Here is a 14,403-nt window from a genome sequence, read left to right on the forward strand (position 1 = left end):
TCAGGTTTCTGCGGCCTGGCACCCTTTGCCAAAATTGCGCATGGAGGAAAGAATAAGGGGGTCAGTGCTAGTCGGGCTAAGCTAACGAAATGGCACGTAAACCTGCGGTGCATGACTATTGATTGAGGCCATTATGGCAATTGGCAAGGTTACTGCAAGCCTGATTCAGCCATTTTATCTTTACCCCTGCCATTTTCCTTATATTGGAGGTTTTTATTCGCATGTTCGGTCAGACCGCAACTTGACCCTCTTTTCTCGGCTTGCATCATTTCTACTTTTTTATTTTTCATTTTTCTTTGGGTTCCTTATCTTTTCATGCTTTACGGAGTACCTCCATCTTTATTATTTGTCATTTTCCCCTATATCTACCTTTTTCATTTGTTTCACCGACACTGGGCATGGTGGAACGCAAGTACCATGCCGTTGTCTTGTATAATATCTACCTTTGGCCTCTTCTACACTATTCAAATTTTATTGCTCGTCTCATCTTAGTCTTCTGTTCTGTTCCCTTTGTTCTCTCTATATATATTCTTTCTTTTTCTTTTTTTCTCCTCAGAGAAAGGGGAATGCAGTTTACCACCTGGCACATACATCGACCCGGAAGACCTTGACTTGCATTCGAAAATTGGGTACTTTCTTCATTTTTCTCTTTGAGTTGCTGTTTAGGCATTCCAATACTATATGATTCGTCATGGGTGCAAGCCCAGTAAAATTCGAGATAATAAGTAATAGCCAATCGCACCTACATGACTTCCAACCGCGTTCAATTCACACTTCAAGTCAGTCAGTAAGTCCCTGAGTCTGGAGTAGCCCCTAGCCGGATTTGGCGGCTGTATGATCGTTTTCTTCTTTTTCCCTCCTTTTTTTCTCTGTGGCTTTGTGTATATCATCTTGAGCCTGAAAAGCAGAGGACTGGTGTCCACCAATTCCTTACAGATGGTACTCGATACATAGATGAATGAAAAAGAGGCGCAACTTACGGAGGTTGCTATGTCAGAGGAAGTATATGTGTACAGAGCTGGTATGACTCTCACCGTTGTCTCTTCAAAAGGTATTTCGCAAGCTATCAGCTGGATCAGTTAGATCCTAATGTGGGTAGTCTTCTTGCTGATGCGAGCGTGCCCACCCCTGGATTCATCCTGCGTGCTCGAGGAGCATAGCTTGCTATTGCACAGTCCATGGCAAACGCCATCTTTCTGAATTTGGCCGACAACGGGATTAGCCATCAGTTTCCCGCCCTGGACACGACGCAGATTCAGAGTTTAACCTCCGGCGCAGGGAGCAATCTCCTGGGAACCCTCAAGCCCGACCAGCAACAGCAAGTCCTCGCAGCTACTGTGCACGCGATCAGTCGTGTTTTTATCACGTCGATAGCCTCCGGCTGCTTTGGTCTCTGCCTATCGCTTTTCATGGATCGCTGAAAAATCAAGATTGGTTTTAGCTTCTGACAAGTCCGCATCGTGCTCTACTATAGCAACTGCCGACGAGTTTTCCCGAGAAGTCTTCATCGTCGCCAGATTGTTCTTCGTCTTCGTGTTCTCTCGTTGCGCCTTTCGCCCTAAACACGGCGCTCTCGATGCACACGACATACTTGTGCAGAGTGTTGGCGCTCATCAGCTTAGAATCGTTCACGTTCTCTTCAGTGTCATAGAAAGTGGACGTCTAGTACGACTCTGGATTGGACTCTGCCTCATCCAGTACTTGAGAGGCCAACGGCAGAAGCTGCCTATCCTTGGATGAGTCGCCTTTCAGGTGCAAGTCTTTCCTCTTCACGCTCGGAAATCCCACTCTTCTTCCATTCCGTATCATTAAGATCATTAAGATCATTAAGATCATTAAGATCATTAAGATCATTAAGATTCATTGTTAGAACCTTTTGAGAAGGCACCCTCTGTGACAACAGGTGTGCTGCGGACAGCCCGCATCGGCGATCCCACTTCCTCAGGTGATGGATCTCATGCACCAATGAACGCCCATTTTTGACCGCAGGAATGGTTGGTAGCGACGGCTGCCGTTCTAAGCTTTCACCTCAGCTTCGGAGAAAGAACCTGTCTTCTACAATAGTCTTTCTTGTGGGCAGTATTCCCATTCTAGCTGCATAACAATAAATATATATGACTTCGCAACCTTGTCACCAACACTATGGAGATATACCAAGACCACACTTCCATTCATCCGTACACAGATTCACAGCACAAAATCGGACCTATGCTGTTCATTTACTTTACTATGGTCTTATTATTCTATCGGCTAGCACAGTACTACCTAGCGCCGTAGACTGTGAAATTGATACCGAAAATGGCCGCTAGTGAAGCCGTTTATGGCCTCATTTCAACATGGCGCTCCAGCGGCCTGTTGATGCTTTACACACACGTGATTTGTCACTATCCTGCACCCGCTGTAGCAATTTCCCACCATCTGTGACGGAGCTCATGCAGTAGGAAGATATAATATTGGTAGCTAAGCACAAGAAAACTAAGCGTGAGGAAGGGAAGAGAAGAGGATGGGGTGTGCGCGAGATTGAGAAGATATCAGTATTGGTCCGACAACGTCCTCAATGTCAACTAAATATAAAGGCGCAAAGACTTATACGGCCGTTGAAGAAACCAGTACATGAATAAAATAGACAATGAAGGCAATTAAGAATATAAGTTAAGCAAATATAGACCTTTGAAATCACAAATGAAGCAATTGAGAACGGAAACCCCATGATATTGCAGTGGATATTTACTAGGCTGTGAGGTTCTGCCCAGTACAGAAATGATGGATGGAATAGGTATTAGGAGAACATAGGTGTTTCTAGCAGAGAAGGTTTCAGAAGAAAGCTTTAGCCCTTACTGATCTGGTCGAACTGTGCTCGGGTTGGTTCATGCTAGAAGGCTTGGCCTTGCGAGGATGGCCGCGCCGCAAGGTTTCTCAGATTGGGACATGGCTTTGTGAGATGCGGATGAGGTACAATACAAAAACTCATTTGATATGAAATCATCTCAACGTCTTCCCTTATCTGAGAGGTTTTGTCTCGGTAGAAGTAGAGCCAAGGCGGATGTTCTCGAGCAGTGCAGGGGGTTGGTAGTTCCGGTCTGTACAGGTTTAGCATGTACTCCAATGCATAACTGATGTTAACTTACGCGGGGGAATGAGGGCTGGACCCAGAATAGGCCCGATTAAAATGAGGTCGATCATGGTGGATAGTCTGGAGAATGTTGACCATGTCATTGAGAGGAGTAGCAGTGTTGATGTTGATTCATAAGCTTGTTCAACTGTAATATTGAACTCTGAGGGTAATGTCTGAATAAACATGGTAAACTTCTCCAATGTCTCCTGTGGAGGTGCAGCCACTGAAAGCTTCACCAGAACATTCTTGAAAGATGGGACTCCAGAGGCTATGTTTCTCTGAATGGGTGGTTGGAAGGCTGATGACTTTATCTTGAATGGCAGAGCGATTGGCTGGGGGCTTAGGCCCAGGTGTGTTAACTTGGCATTTGGCGCCTCAGGTGTTTTCGTCTCCTGAATTCTCTGCAGGAGGTCATCAACAGTGACATAGGGTTGCAAGTCTCGCAGGCTCCGCGCGGCCGCGGCCAATCGTTGGGTGAAGGTAATGTATTTAGCATTACGCGATCTAGCAGTTCCTGTGGCGTCACAGGCCGAGAGGACGTCAGCAACCCGGTTGCTCATACTACGTGTTGCTCCTGCATAACAACAATCTAAAATACCCAGCGTATCAAAGCCTGCGGCAGCATCATCCTCCGCAAAGAAGGCACTGCTGAGAAATCGCCATTGAATATTTTGCTTCCCATCTGCACTCATAAACTTGAGTGAAGACCCATGCTCGAGTACACCGTGCCCTATATAGGCGATGATGATGAGTGATCGCAACTGAGGATATGGGGAATTAATAGAGCTGCAGGCATCCTGGATACGTTGTCGAAGTCTTGCTGCAGGCCACGCCTCAGATCGTTGTATAGGAAATACTATTGTGGTGATGTCGAAGACGTCTTCCAGGCAGTTACTTAGTGTTGTTGCGTCATGCTTAGCGCCTGTATCATCATTCTCAAAGTAAAAAATCACTGCGCGAGTTGCATAGTGGGGTGCGCCTCTAGACTCAACGACTTTCTTAAGACGCGCCTCCAGGTCTGGCAGAGGCCTACTACTCATGCCTTCCTATGCGTGAATAGTCAGAATCAGGGACATGAAACGGTCCAAATTACTTTAAATAGGGCTTGAGTACTTAGACTTGAAGGCTGCGGGTGTGGTTGGTGACACGAGAATCTTCACTTATGGGTATCAGCTGCCCACGTTACAGCGAGCTAAACGGGGATCTAACAGGGCAGAAGTAGAGTTTTGAGTAATAGTTGCAAAGAGAGGACTTTGCGGTATCAGGAGATGGGACTGGGGAGGACAATGGAGAAGTGGTGATATGTGTGTTACATTAAGCAGGGGGTGACGTATCTCATGTGACGACATAAGCTGTTTAGCTCTTACGCTGTGCCCTCAGACTGTTGTCTAGACTATACTCGAGGTCTCCAGGTTGGAATCCAGCATCACTTCGCAGCTTCCTTGTTCTGGATCAGCGGCAGGCAGTGATTGTGAGAGCTCGAGCCAAAAAGAAGACGAATCCAATTTGGTAGCTAAATACGAAGAGATAATCTGGAGACGAAAAGTAGAAGAGGAAGAAGATCAACACACGAGGTGATCTCTTATCAACGACGCAGTACAAAGAAAATACCGATTCGGGTTTGCGTCGATTGCTGGTCGACACTCTCACCAGGTTTAATAAGACAAGATCTAGGATATTATCTCCCCAGGTAGAAGTGCCTGGTTTAAGGTAAAGAGCTAGCTTACAGATTTGGAGCCACTTTATTAATCTTGTTGTGCTAGCTGTAATAGATTGTGACTTTATTTTAGGCTACCAGAGAGAATAGTAGATATTGAAATCCCCTGCTAGGATAATATTGCGCGGGAAAAAGTACTGGAGTAGTGTATAAAGAGTTGATTGTGTTACTCCAGATCTTGCTGGGATAAGTGGATTATTTGGAGAATGATAGATATTGATAATTGTTAGACCTGCAGATGGGACATGGACAGCTGGATTCTGCGGCACAGGTCATTCGTGACGCTTCTGAGGCCATTGACGCCGCCGTGAATTTGATGGCTGGCCTTTGAGGCGCCTGGGGCGAGGCGCAGGGGTTCCCTTTTCCTTCTTTTTTCTTAAAAGATCCCTATGATTAGCCCATACCTTCGATAAAGAGTCATTCTACTGTTCCTCATAATAACCTACTACCCGTAGCGTAGCTAGCAATATTTCGGGAGTTCTGACTGAAAGCTTCAATTGTCTTCGTCTGGTTGCATGAATGAACCAGAACTATTGCTTTGACCTTCAAATTGTCAGCAGCAGCGTCACATCTTGCTTATTTTGATAATTCCAATCTAGATCATGGAACAGATACACTATTCGGGTCGTGACACATAACGCCGCTTCTTCGGAATTTCACCTCATCTCCTTGATAATTTGCGCGATGGTGGCGGATAGCTTCAAGTCCATATATTTGAGTACCCTTTTAGTAAAGTCATAGCCTAGCTTCGCAGTAAATATCCCCCCTTATGGTATTGATAGACCCAGTACTGACTATTGGAAATGTATCATACAGCATTGATACACGAAACGTGATGCGGGAAAGCGTCCTAGCTAATAATTTCGTCCGCCTAGGATCTAATGAAGGGCACCGATATGGAAAGTAGGTTTCATTCTTATATTATGGTAGATATTTGAGGGCTTTTATAGGTCGACACACTTGGCTTCCATCCTCTTTTGCACATATTTGACTTTCTTTTCTTTCTCCTTTCCTTTCCCTTCTCCCCCCTTTCTGGTTCGACATCAATTGCACAGATTTTATTTTTGTTCCGCTCCGCACACAATTTAAGATTGAACTCCAACCTCTCAATAAGCTTTCCTTTCAGGAAACTGGAAGAGAGGATGGTCGGTAGTGCCCCACCAGACCAAGGGGACTCTGTTTTGCCAAAGAATATTGATATGATATCAAGTCACTGAAAACTAAAGCTTTCTAATCATTTGTAATTCTTAATCTCATAGCCCAAGTGGAAAAGTGTCCAAGGGCTTTTTACAGGACCTATGTCAGTTAAAATGGCATGTTGAAAAAGACCAATGGGCCAGCCACTAGAGCGTCAAATGGTCTTCCACCGTGATCTACATTTACCACGATTACCACAGTAATGGCAAAACAAATAATCCTCATAATTTTTGGGTCTATGAGATAGGAGTGCGAATATGAACAGTGGGGTTATTCACGGTGAATAGGAATTATATATATCATATGCTATGGATATGAATATGGCCCAATTCGCATTCCTTCATTCCTTTCAGGGCGCTAAAAACGCCTGAGGACAGACCAGCAATCCGTCAAGAAAGATACCGGAACACATCAAAAGCGGTAAGGAGAGAGTAAGGATGTTGCACATTGCGTCCCCAAACTTGTCATGCTTCACTCGCATATCTTCCAACAGAACTACGTCTGATGATCTGGGAATATGTGGCCCACCGATATACCTAACCGGCTAAGCCCAAAGGATCCTCCAAAAGTTTAGAGATGCTTGCCACGAGCTACATGGATTTTAAGTCAGTATATGACGTTATATATATCCCTTCGATATGATATAAGAATAAGCTTACCTGGGGTCAGTAGCGCATCTCCACTGTCAATTGGCGAAGGCAAGGAAATTGAGCAACGCTTCCTGCTTCATTGCAAGCAATGGGACCATCTCCGTCAACGCGCACTCTGGCAATGGGATCACGTTCTGGCGATCTGTCGTATGCGCTAGGTGGTCGATCGAGTCAACTTCTCCAGGGTGGTAAACCGGTTGACGGTGGCTTAAGAAACTGAAACCGAGCTTGGAGGGCGTAGGAACTGTTTTGGGGACGACATTGAGAACAGGGAAGCTGTAAAAATTAACTCAGGGCTAATCTGGCAGGAAAGGCGATAGGGAAAAGACGGGGAAAGAAGTCAGATATCGAAGGTACGGGCTTTACACATAGGGCTAGAAAACGTCTCGTACTGTTATAGCTCCAAAGACTCATGGTCGGTCGCACATAAGTCCGCCCCGTGCACTGCAGAAGTAGTGCTGAATTACTAGACTCAGTGGTTTGATCGAGAAGCCAAGCTTTGAAATTCCCGGCTGCGACTTCGATATGGCTGTCTTCCAGGGAAACCTCGTTGTAAAGGCCGCAATGTGGCGATGCTACCCGCGATGCTTCCCGCGGAAACTTCGACATTAGACTAGATGGTTATATTGCTGGCCGCGTCTGGATAAGCTGGGAATCAGCACAGGCATATAGAGGGTAATCTATGGGTCACTGACATGGAGGTTCAGAGCGGCTAGGCGCTTGGAGATACGGGATACGAATGATACAGCAAAACTTGCACTTGGTCCCCCCCCAAATATATCAGCATATTAAGATAAGTTCACAACGCTTGGCAACGCACACACAAGCAATCCCCAGAAAGCCTACCAAGCCATATCTGCAGGCTTTAGCCATTTGCAAGTTCCACACTATAAATACTGGTAGGAGTCCAATGGCAAAATCAGTGGCCGCGGCGACAGCGCTATAGGCGTACGTGACCTTGATAATGGTGGCGGCTTTAAGGCACCTTTCATCCGCAAGTGTCGTATTCCAGTAATGGGAAACCGGATGGCATTGGAAGGTAGTGAAGAAGAATAGGACCAGCCCGGCCAGGAAATGCCATCACGAGGCACAGGAACATTCCATGGACCTGGTTGATGGTGATGCGCCATAGACAGGTGCAAATTGAGGCCTTTGTTGACACGCAAGCAGTCACATAAAAGTCCTGTCTGAGCCACCAAAACTGGTGTAATCTCGACTTGTTAGACCCACTGGTAGGTTACTGATGACTGCTTAAGTAGATACTTACCAACCTAGCAAGCCGGATGCTAAGTTCTTGTGATCCTTCTCGTCCTGATACTAGCCCTCGGGATAAAGGCTGTCTCCGCAAGAAAATGGCAGAACCATAGCATCGTTCTTCAGGACTGGAAGAGAACTCGTAGCCGTATTAGTGGGGCTTGTTTCTGGATTAAAATACCTTGGTCTGAATCCAGGCTCCGCATCACATTTGAATGGATCGCGCTCCTTGTGTGGGTGGAATGATGTTTAGTATCCTTGACGCTTGACCAGTCCAAATTCGGTATCCCTGACGATAGGTAGGACTATTAATGCAACACAGCAATCTGCCCTCATATAAGATTGAAGCCTAGGTTAGCTAGCTTCCGTCTAAGCAAATTCTTCCCGGGAGAGATACGTTAGACGCTGTAATAATTTTCGTAGCAACAGAGAAGGGGGAAAGGAAACGTACTCGTCCTGTGGTACTTGTTTATATTATAGAACCCCACTATAATGGGGAACCCCTTTCTATATTGGTTAACATGCATGCCGCGAGGAAAGATACAGGAATGTAAGTGTAGACGGACGGTTTCACCTCCCTTCACTAGGATATATCAGAGCAAAAAAGAGTCTCAACGCCATATCTAGGTGGTAGGGAGGGTTCGTGCCCTCCCTTCTATGTAGAATTGCCAACGTGCAGTCAGTGATGATGTTATATTCCAAGTCTTGATCATATATTGATGCATTGCCGTTTCCTAGTAGTATGAGGCTTGTACATAACACATGAACGATATTCAGAAACATCGACCATAAAATTTATGAGGATAGCCCCATATCCGAATTATTTACTGACTGTTGAACCAGTACTTATTGTCTAGTCAAACCTTTAGAAGGAGATTAGAAGCACGTGGATCTTTGCCAACATAGATAGATATACAGTATCCGGGGGAGAGAGCCTATCTAACCAAATCAGTGGGACTCCTTGTCGATCATCACATCGATCACCTCTTCGTGTGGGGTAATACTTTGACTCAACATTCTTGGAATGAGAGATACCATGACCGCGCCGCGTTTCAGAAGCTCGTACTAAGCCGGTCTATTCTAAAGTCGTTCCGGCTTCTGAAAACGGCTAATGAATACTCTAATTTATCTTTTACCTGTCGACGTCTTCGAGCTGACCTCGGCCGGCTCTCCGGTTTGACGCCTACAAGCACGCCATCCCATCCAAGATTCGGCCAATGCGCAACCAATCACTTTATTCAGTGCAAGTCCCAACACTCTTCGATCATAGAGCCTATCTTTACTATCACAAACCCGAGCGGGGAAAAGCACGATCTACCGATAACTTGCTCTTTGCGGAATAATCCTTATTAGCCAACTACCATGGAAATCATATCATATGCTATGTTGGCATCCTAGTGGATAGGCGAACCACTGATCTCCCCACAGCCTTATGCATCCGACACGCGGCAGCGCAGTTGCTGCGCAAGGGATGTCAACAAGCTTCTAGCGGCATTCTCACTTGGTTTAAATAGTATTATGGCCCCCTTGGCCTTCCTTATAGCTTTCTTGATCAAACCCACTGTGAACTTTACGTTTCTGTTTCGCTATATCAAGAAGAGGACAGTCTGCCACGACAGAACCCACGATGGGTCGCAAGCTCGGCCTCTTCCGTGCCATATATCTGGCGTCCGCCAGTTGCATGGGCTCTTTTGCGTTTGCAATTGATACCGGCGTTATTAGTATGTAAAAGCTTCCGTATATAGCTGACCAACATTGATCAAGTTGTGTCTAACTGAACAACGTAGGCGGTGTTCTCACGTTGCCTTCATTTCAGCGAGACTTTCGGTATGGTAATGCACAGCGAACCACGATCAACTCCAATGCGGTGTCAATCCTTCAGGCCGGAGCCTTCATCGGGTGTTTCTTCACAATGCCTGTCGCCTCGAAGTTGGGTCGCCGTTCTGGACTCATTCTGAGCGCGCTTGTCTTCACGGTAGGGACCATCTTACAGGTTATTAACGCACATACCTTGGGGACCTTCTACGCGGGCAGAGTGATTGCCGGGGTTGGTATCGGCGCAGCCACTACCTTAATACCTATGTATGCAGCGGAAATGGCTCCTAAGGATATCCGTGGAAGGCTTGGGGCTTGTTTCCAGCTATTCTTCGCCACGGGGGTGATGGTTGCCTACTGGGTCACTTACGCGGTGTCAAAGGACCAGGCAGACACCACAAAGCAATGGCAAATTGCGCTAGGACTGCAGCTACTACCCTCGACCTTGCTTCTATTCGGCATGTGTACAGGCAAGGAGAGTGCCCGGTGGCTCGCTGCAAAGGGGAAGAAAGATAAAGCATGGGAGTCATTGAAATGGGTCCGTGGAGGTGAAGAAACCGAGGAGCTCCAGAAGGAATTCGATGAGATCCTTGCCGGAATCGAGGAAGAGTCCCGTGTTAAGGACAACTTCACTATTCGTGAGCTTCTTCTACCAGCGAATCGCTACCGCATCTTCATTGCGTTTACAATCCAACTGTGTGCCCAGTTGACCGGCAACACGTCGCTCGCTTACTATGCTAATCAGATCTTCGAAGCCGTTGGAGCGGAGGGCGAAGCAAAACTGGTGACAGGCTTTTTTGGCGTGGTTAAGGTAGTTGGCGTGTGTGTTTTCCAATTGTTTGTCCTTGACCGTGTAGGGAGACGAGTTCCATTCATGGCCGGGGCATTTGCAATGGGTTCATTCATGCTCATCATCGCATGCGTCCTGGCGACCCATCCCACACAATCGGGCGGGTCCGATTCCACCCCTACAAAGGCGGGGATCGCCATGATTATCATGACATATGCGGAGGCATTCAGCTTCAACATGTCTTGGGGGCCCTTGCCGTGGCTGTATGTCGGTGAGATTTTCTCCAGTCGAACGCGAGAAGTGGGAGTAGCCGTCGGTGCCGCGTCGCAGTGGTTGTTCAATTTCATGATGTCGCAGATAACGCCACACGCCATCACTAACATCAAGTGGAGAATGTTCCTGATGTTTGCGATTTTCAACTACGCGATCGTAGTGTATTCGTGGTTCTTCCTGAAAGAGGTAAAGTATACTTTCTTCTTTGTTCCTTCTTTCTTCCATTGTTTCTCCTTTTCCTCAGGGACATCACTCCACCGTTTCGAAACCAAAAAGGGAATCAGCTGATGGTTCTGCCGGGTATTAAGACATCGAATCACTCATTGGAAGAGATGCAAGCGGTCTTTGGGGGAGGCGACCCTCCAAAGGAGGCCAATCTGGCTGGAGAAAAGGGTGGAATTGACGCCACGGTGCGACAGAGTGGGACCCATGCCCGCAAGACTGTTCTCCCGAATTCTAGCAACAGTTCTTGAGCGGTCTAGTTATGAAAAAAAGAAGTCTGATAGAATGCTTCGAAGGGTGAGCTTAATTTATACGTAGACGTTGAAATTAAATGTCTGGTTCCAAAAAAGAAAAGCGTTGGCGAAGTGGAAATATGCACGTCGACGTTGCATTGTTGGGTGGAGAAGAACCCGGGCCCCATGGGGTGGGCTATTATTTTACTAGTAATAATAAGGCAACCGGTTCTTCCTCCACGTCGGCCGGAACGTGACCTTTGAGAGGGGGACTCGAAGCCAACACAGGCCAAGGGTCGTAGAGTTCAACCAATTAGTTCAGTTTTTGAGTTCGGAACTAAACGTACTACACATACCTCCTAAGGTAATAGTGAGAACCTTGGTTAGAAACCAGGAACGGAGACATTGAAGCGTCCACATTGGATGAGAGATCCGGTCGGGACGGTCTAAACGGTCTAGCCTCACCGGTTGGGAAAAGCCTCGTTTTGGACGAAATAGGGTTTTGTTGTTGTACGAGATTAATCCGGTGGAAACGAATGGACGTACAAAGCCCCCGCAATTAGTACAAATGTGTCTTTCTCCGTGGCACAGGAGTCCCTTCAGCGGCTCACCCTACTGACACTAGTATCTTTACCCCAGAAACCTACAATTTCTACCCACGTTGCCGGTGCCCAACCCACGCATGCCGATGCATATGCCATTGTTTTATATGATATTGTACTATAAAACACCCTACTCCCGCACGTCCCAACAGACGCATATCAGCAACTACTAACCCGGTCATGGTCGTCTACCTTCTCCATGTCTCACTCCGAGGATCGCATCAGCCGGCCCACTGCGCCAGATGACCTTGTCCTCGAAGCCTGGGGCCAGGGCTTGATGGTTGGCTCCCTGGTGGTGATGGCCGCAGTGACGTTTGCAAATATGAAGAGGCATATACTACTGCACAAACTTATTTTTGCGGAGGTAAGCCTTCATGCCCCCCCCCCCCGGGTGTCTAGTACGGTGCGCGGAGTTCTTACGACTCGCAACGCAATACAGCTCATTCTCGCCATGGCCCACGGCACCTTCATCTTTCCCAAAGAGCCCGTCTACGGATGGTACCTCTCCTGCAGCGCGATCGGTTTGAACGTATCCTGGACCCTACACAATGTCATTGCCTGGATGAAAAATAAGCCATTCCTGAGTCGCAGAGTGTCACAAGCTTATATCATCACCATCCTGCTGGTCCAGCCATACTGGGTGGTGGAGATCTACGCCAATTTCACCTATTTCAATAACATCAACAAGATCTTCCTGACAACGAGGCCAATGGAACCTCTCTTCCGGTATGCCCCAGATTCTCCTTGATTCTGTCCACGTCGGGCTGAGAAAATGACAGTGACCCCTGGTGGGTCTTCACCACCTGCTCACTCTTCTACACAATCAAGCGCCTGTACAACTTTGGCATTATCGAATTGGTAACTGTGAGCCCACGATTCGGGGTCATGCTAGCATCAATGTGTCTTTCCATAGCGTTCATCGTCATCGATACTTGTGTCGTTCTAAACGCATTTCCGGCGCATACGCTCCCAACGGGAGTGGAGCCATTCTGGAAGGTGCGTAGCCCATTTAGTACAAGCCCTGCTGTAGATGGCTACTAAACTACGTCTGAGCAGCTATCATTTATTTTCAAGTGTCTTTGTGACACCGTTATCCTCGACGACTTCAAAACAGCCCTTGATCGAATGCGAAGCTACTGGCTACAAAAACGGGCCAGAGATGGCGACGTCCTTCTTCCCGAGACGGAATATGACCCTTGCTGTGGCAGGCATGGGGGGGAGGACATCGAGGCACTCGGAAGTGGAGGGTTGGGCAGCGAACTAAGAAAGCCAGAATCGGCGGTTCCGCGAGTTCATACAAGGGAAAATGTAGGCATAGCCCTTTGATTGTGCATATATAATCGTTGCAAAGGCTTGATTATGATAATGGTTGGCTCGATGATATCCATCATTCTATTTTTACAAATATACTTTGGTCAAGCGACCGTTGTCTTGGTCCGTATGCGATTTACATCAACCGCTGCCTTTCTTTGACAGTATCCCCCTGTTCGAAATAGCATCATTCTATGCAGGAGACTGTCTAGGGCGCATGATGTGCAAGATAGGCTCTTTATATACTTTAAAAAAAGAAATTGATCGGCCTTGGCATAGCCTCATATCATAGTGCTACACAAAGACCGTGAGGTGCTCACAGAATGAAAGCATTACCTCAAAGAAATGGGTAGTGAAGTCTAGAACCTTTGTTATAAGGTTTCTTCGAGTTCTTCGACCCAGGGGACCGAGATATCCTGTTTCATGTTCTTAGGATAGGAGAATTATGCATGTAGCGATGTGTTGATGTCTTCGGATCGATTGTGCCCTGATCCTTTCTTTGTTTTGTGGAAGTTGAAATATCTATTTATATGCATTTTCCAATAAGAAGAATCTCACGTTTCTTTCAGGTTGATCATTTATATCAATGACTCCCTTGAATATAGTCAAACAGTCAAAACCTCTCTACTTTATATACGTGTTCAGACGCGCATGTGAGTCAACCGGTGTCTGTAGCCTCCATCATATATATATTTCGCCACGAATACTTAACCGAGTAGATGATCAATAGAAAACCATAGAAACGACGGAACGGCAAATTATCGGTGTTACAATAATTTAGATATGTTTTCTGAAAAATGGGTACAGTAATAGTAAATCAATCATTTTTGAGAAAGCCGAGAATTGCCTCTTGAGACCCGTGGCAGTATCCCGGCCCTGACAGGTCATTTATCACTACGGACTTCTCCATTGATAAATGCACTGAGTGATTTTGTGGCATGGAATGTCTGATGATAGTGCATGGCTTTTAAGTCTATTGAGAAAATATAATTGGAATCGCTGTACTGTCAGCCAAGCTGATATTGCTACTGCCTTTACGAAGTACAACCTGGTATATACACAACAAGTAGTGATATTTTACCTTGTTTGCGACCACGTGGAAGATATAAAGTGCATTTCATTGAACGGTGAACGGTAAAAGCCATGAATTCACAATGGCTAGCCTTGGGTAACCTAGGATATGAAAAGTACACGGTGTACTCATGGTACAATGCAGGGCTACAT

At 46.5% G+C, this 14,403-nt stretch overlaps 4 protein-coding genes across 4 annotated transcripts; 2 read left to right on the top strand and 2 right to left on the bottom strand.

The window, feature by feature from the left end:
- Positions 1 to 1,293: 1,293 nt before the first annotated feature.
- BDW43DRAFT_271227 (uncharacterized protein) lies at positions 1,294 to 1,860 on the bottom strand (the record flags this gene model as incomplete). The annotated part of the gene is made up of 1 exon (XM_032041399.1): positions 1,294 to 1,860. A coding segment is annotated over one exon (198 nt), but the record flags the coding sequence as incomplete, so codon positions are not given.
- Positions 1,861 to 3,000: 1,140 nt separating this feature from the next.
- Positions 3,001 to 4,155, bottom strand: BDW43DRAFT_309562 (uncharacterized protein; the record flags this gene model as incomplete). The annotated part of the gene is made up of 2 exons (XM_032046729.1): positions 3,001 to 3,080; positions 3,129 to 4,155. 2 exons carry the CDS (start codon positions 4,153 to 4,155, stop codon positions 3,001 to 3,003), a joined length of 1,107 nt encoding a protein of 368 aa, XP_031902025.1.
- Positions 4,156 to 9,560: 5,405 nt separating this feature from the next.
- On the top strand, positions 9,561 to 11,716 carry BDW43DRAFT_299124 (putative MFS sugar transporter; the record flags this gene model as incomplete). Its single annotated transcript, XM_032044678.1, has 4 exons — positions 9,561 to 9,654; positions 9,721 to 10,997; positions 11,120 to 11,221; positions 11,678 to 11,716. The coding sequence occupies 4 exons, from the start codon at positions 9,561 to 9,563 to the stop codon at positions 11,714 to 11,716; spliced, it is 1,512 nt and encodes a 503-aa protein (XP_031902026.1).
- A 63-nt stretch (positions 11,717 to 11,779) lies between these two features.
- On the top strand, positions 11,780 to 13,733 carry BDW43DRAFT_271235 (uncharacterized protein). The gene is made up of 4 exons (XM_032041400.1): positions 11,780 to 12,232; positions 12,308 to 12,594; positions 12,648 to 12,864; positions 12,925 to 13,733. The coding sequence occupies exons 1-4, from the start codon at positions 12,068 to 12,070 to the stop codon at positions 13,192 to 13,194; spliced, it is 939 nt and encodes a 312-aa protein (XP_031902027.1). The 5' UTR covers positions 11,780 to 12,067; the 3' UTR covers positions 13,195 to 13,733.
- Positions 13,734 to 14,403: the final 670 nt, after the last annotated feature.

This window comes from Aspergillus alliaceus, assembly GCF_009176365.1.
Source record: "Aspergillus alliaceus strain CBS 536.65 unplaced genomic scaffold BDW43scaffold_13, whole genome shotgun sequence".
NCBI lineage: Eukaryota > Fungi > Ascomycota > Eurotiomycetes > Eurotiales > Aspergillaceae > Aspergillus > Aspergillus alliaceus.

Bases quoted from the DNA above. Each gene is read 5' to 3' on its own strand.
- BDW43DRAFT_271235 (XM_032041400.1), top strand. From the start codon at position 12,068: ATGTCTCACTCCGAGGATCGCATCAGCCGGCCCACTGCGCCAGATGAC. The intron at 12,595-12,647 runs GTATGCCCCAGA...AGAAAATGACAG, and splicing joins CCAATGGAACCTCTCTTCCG to TGACCCCTGGTGGGTCTTCA. The intron at 12,865-12,924 runs GTGCGTAGCCCA...ACGTCTGAGCAG, and splicing joins GAGTGGAGCCATTCTGGAAG to CTATCATTTATTTTCAAGTG.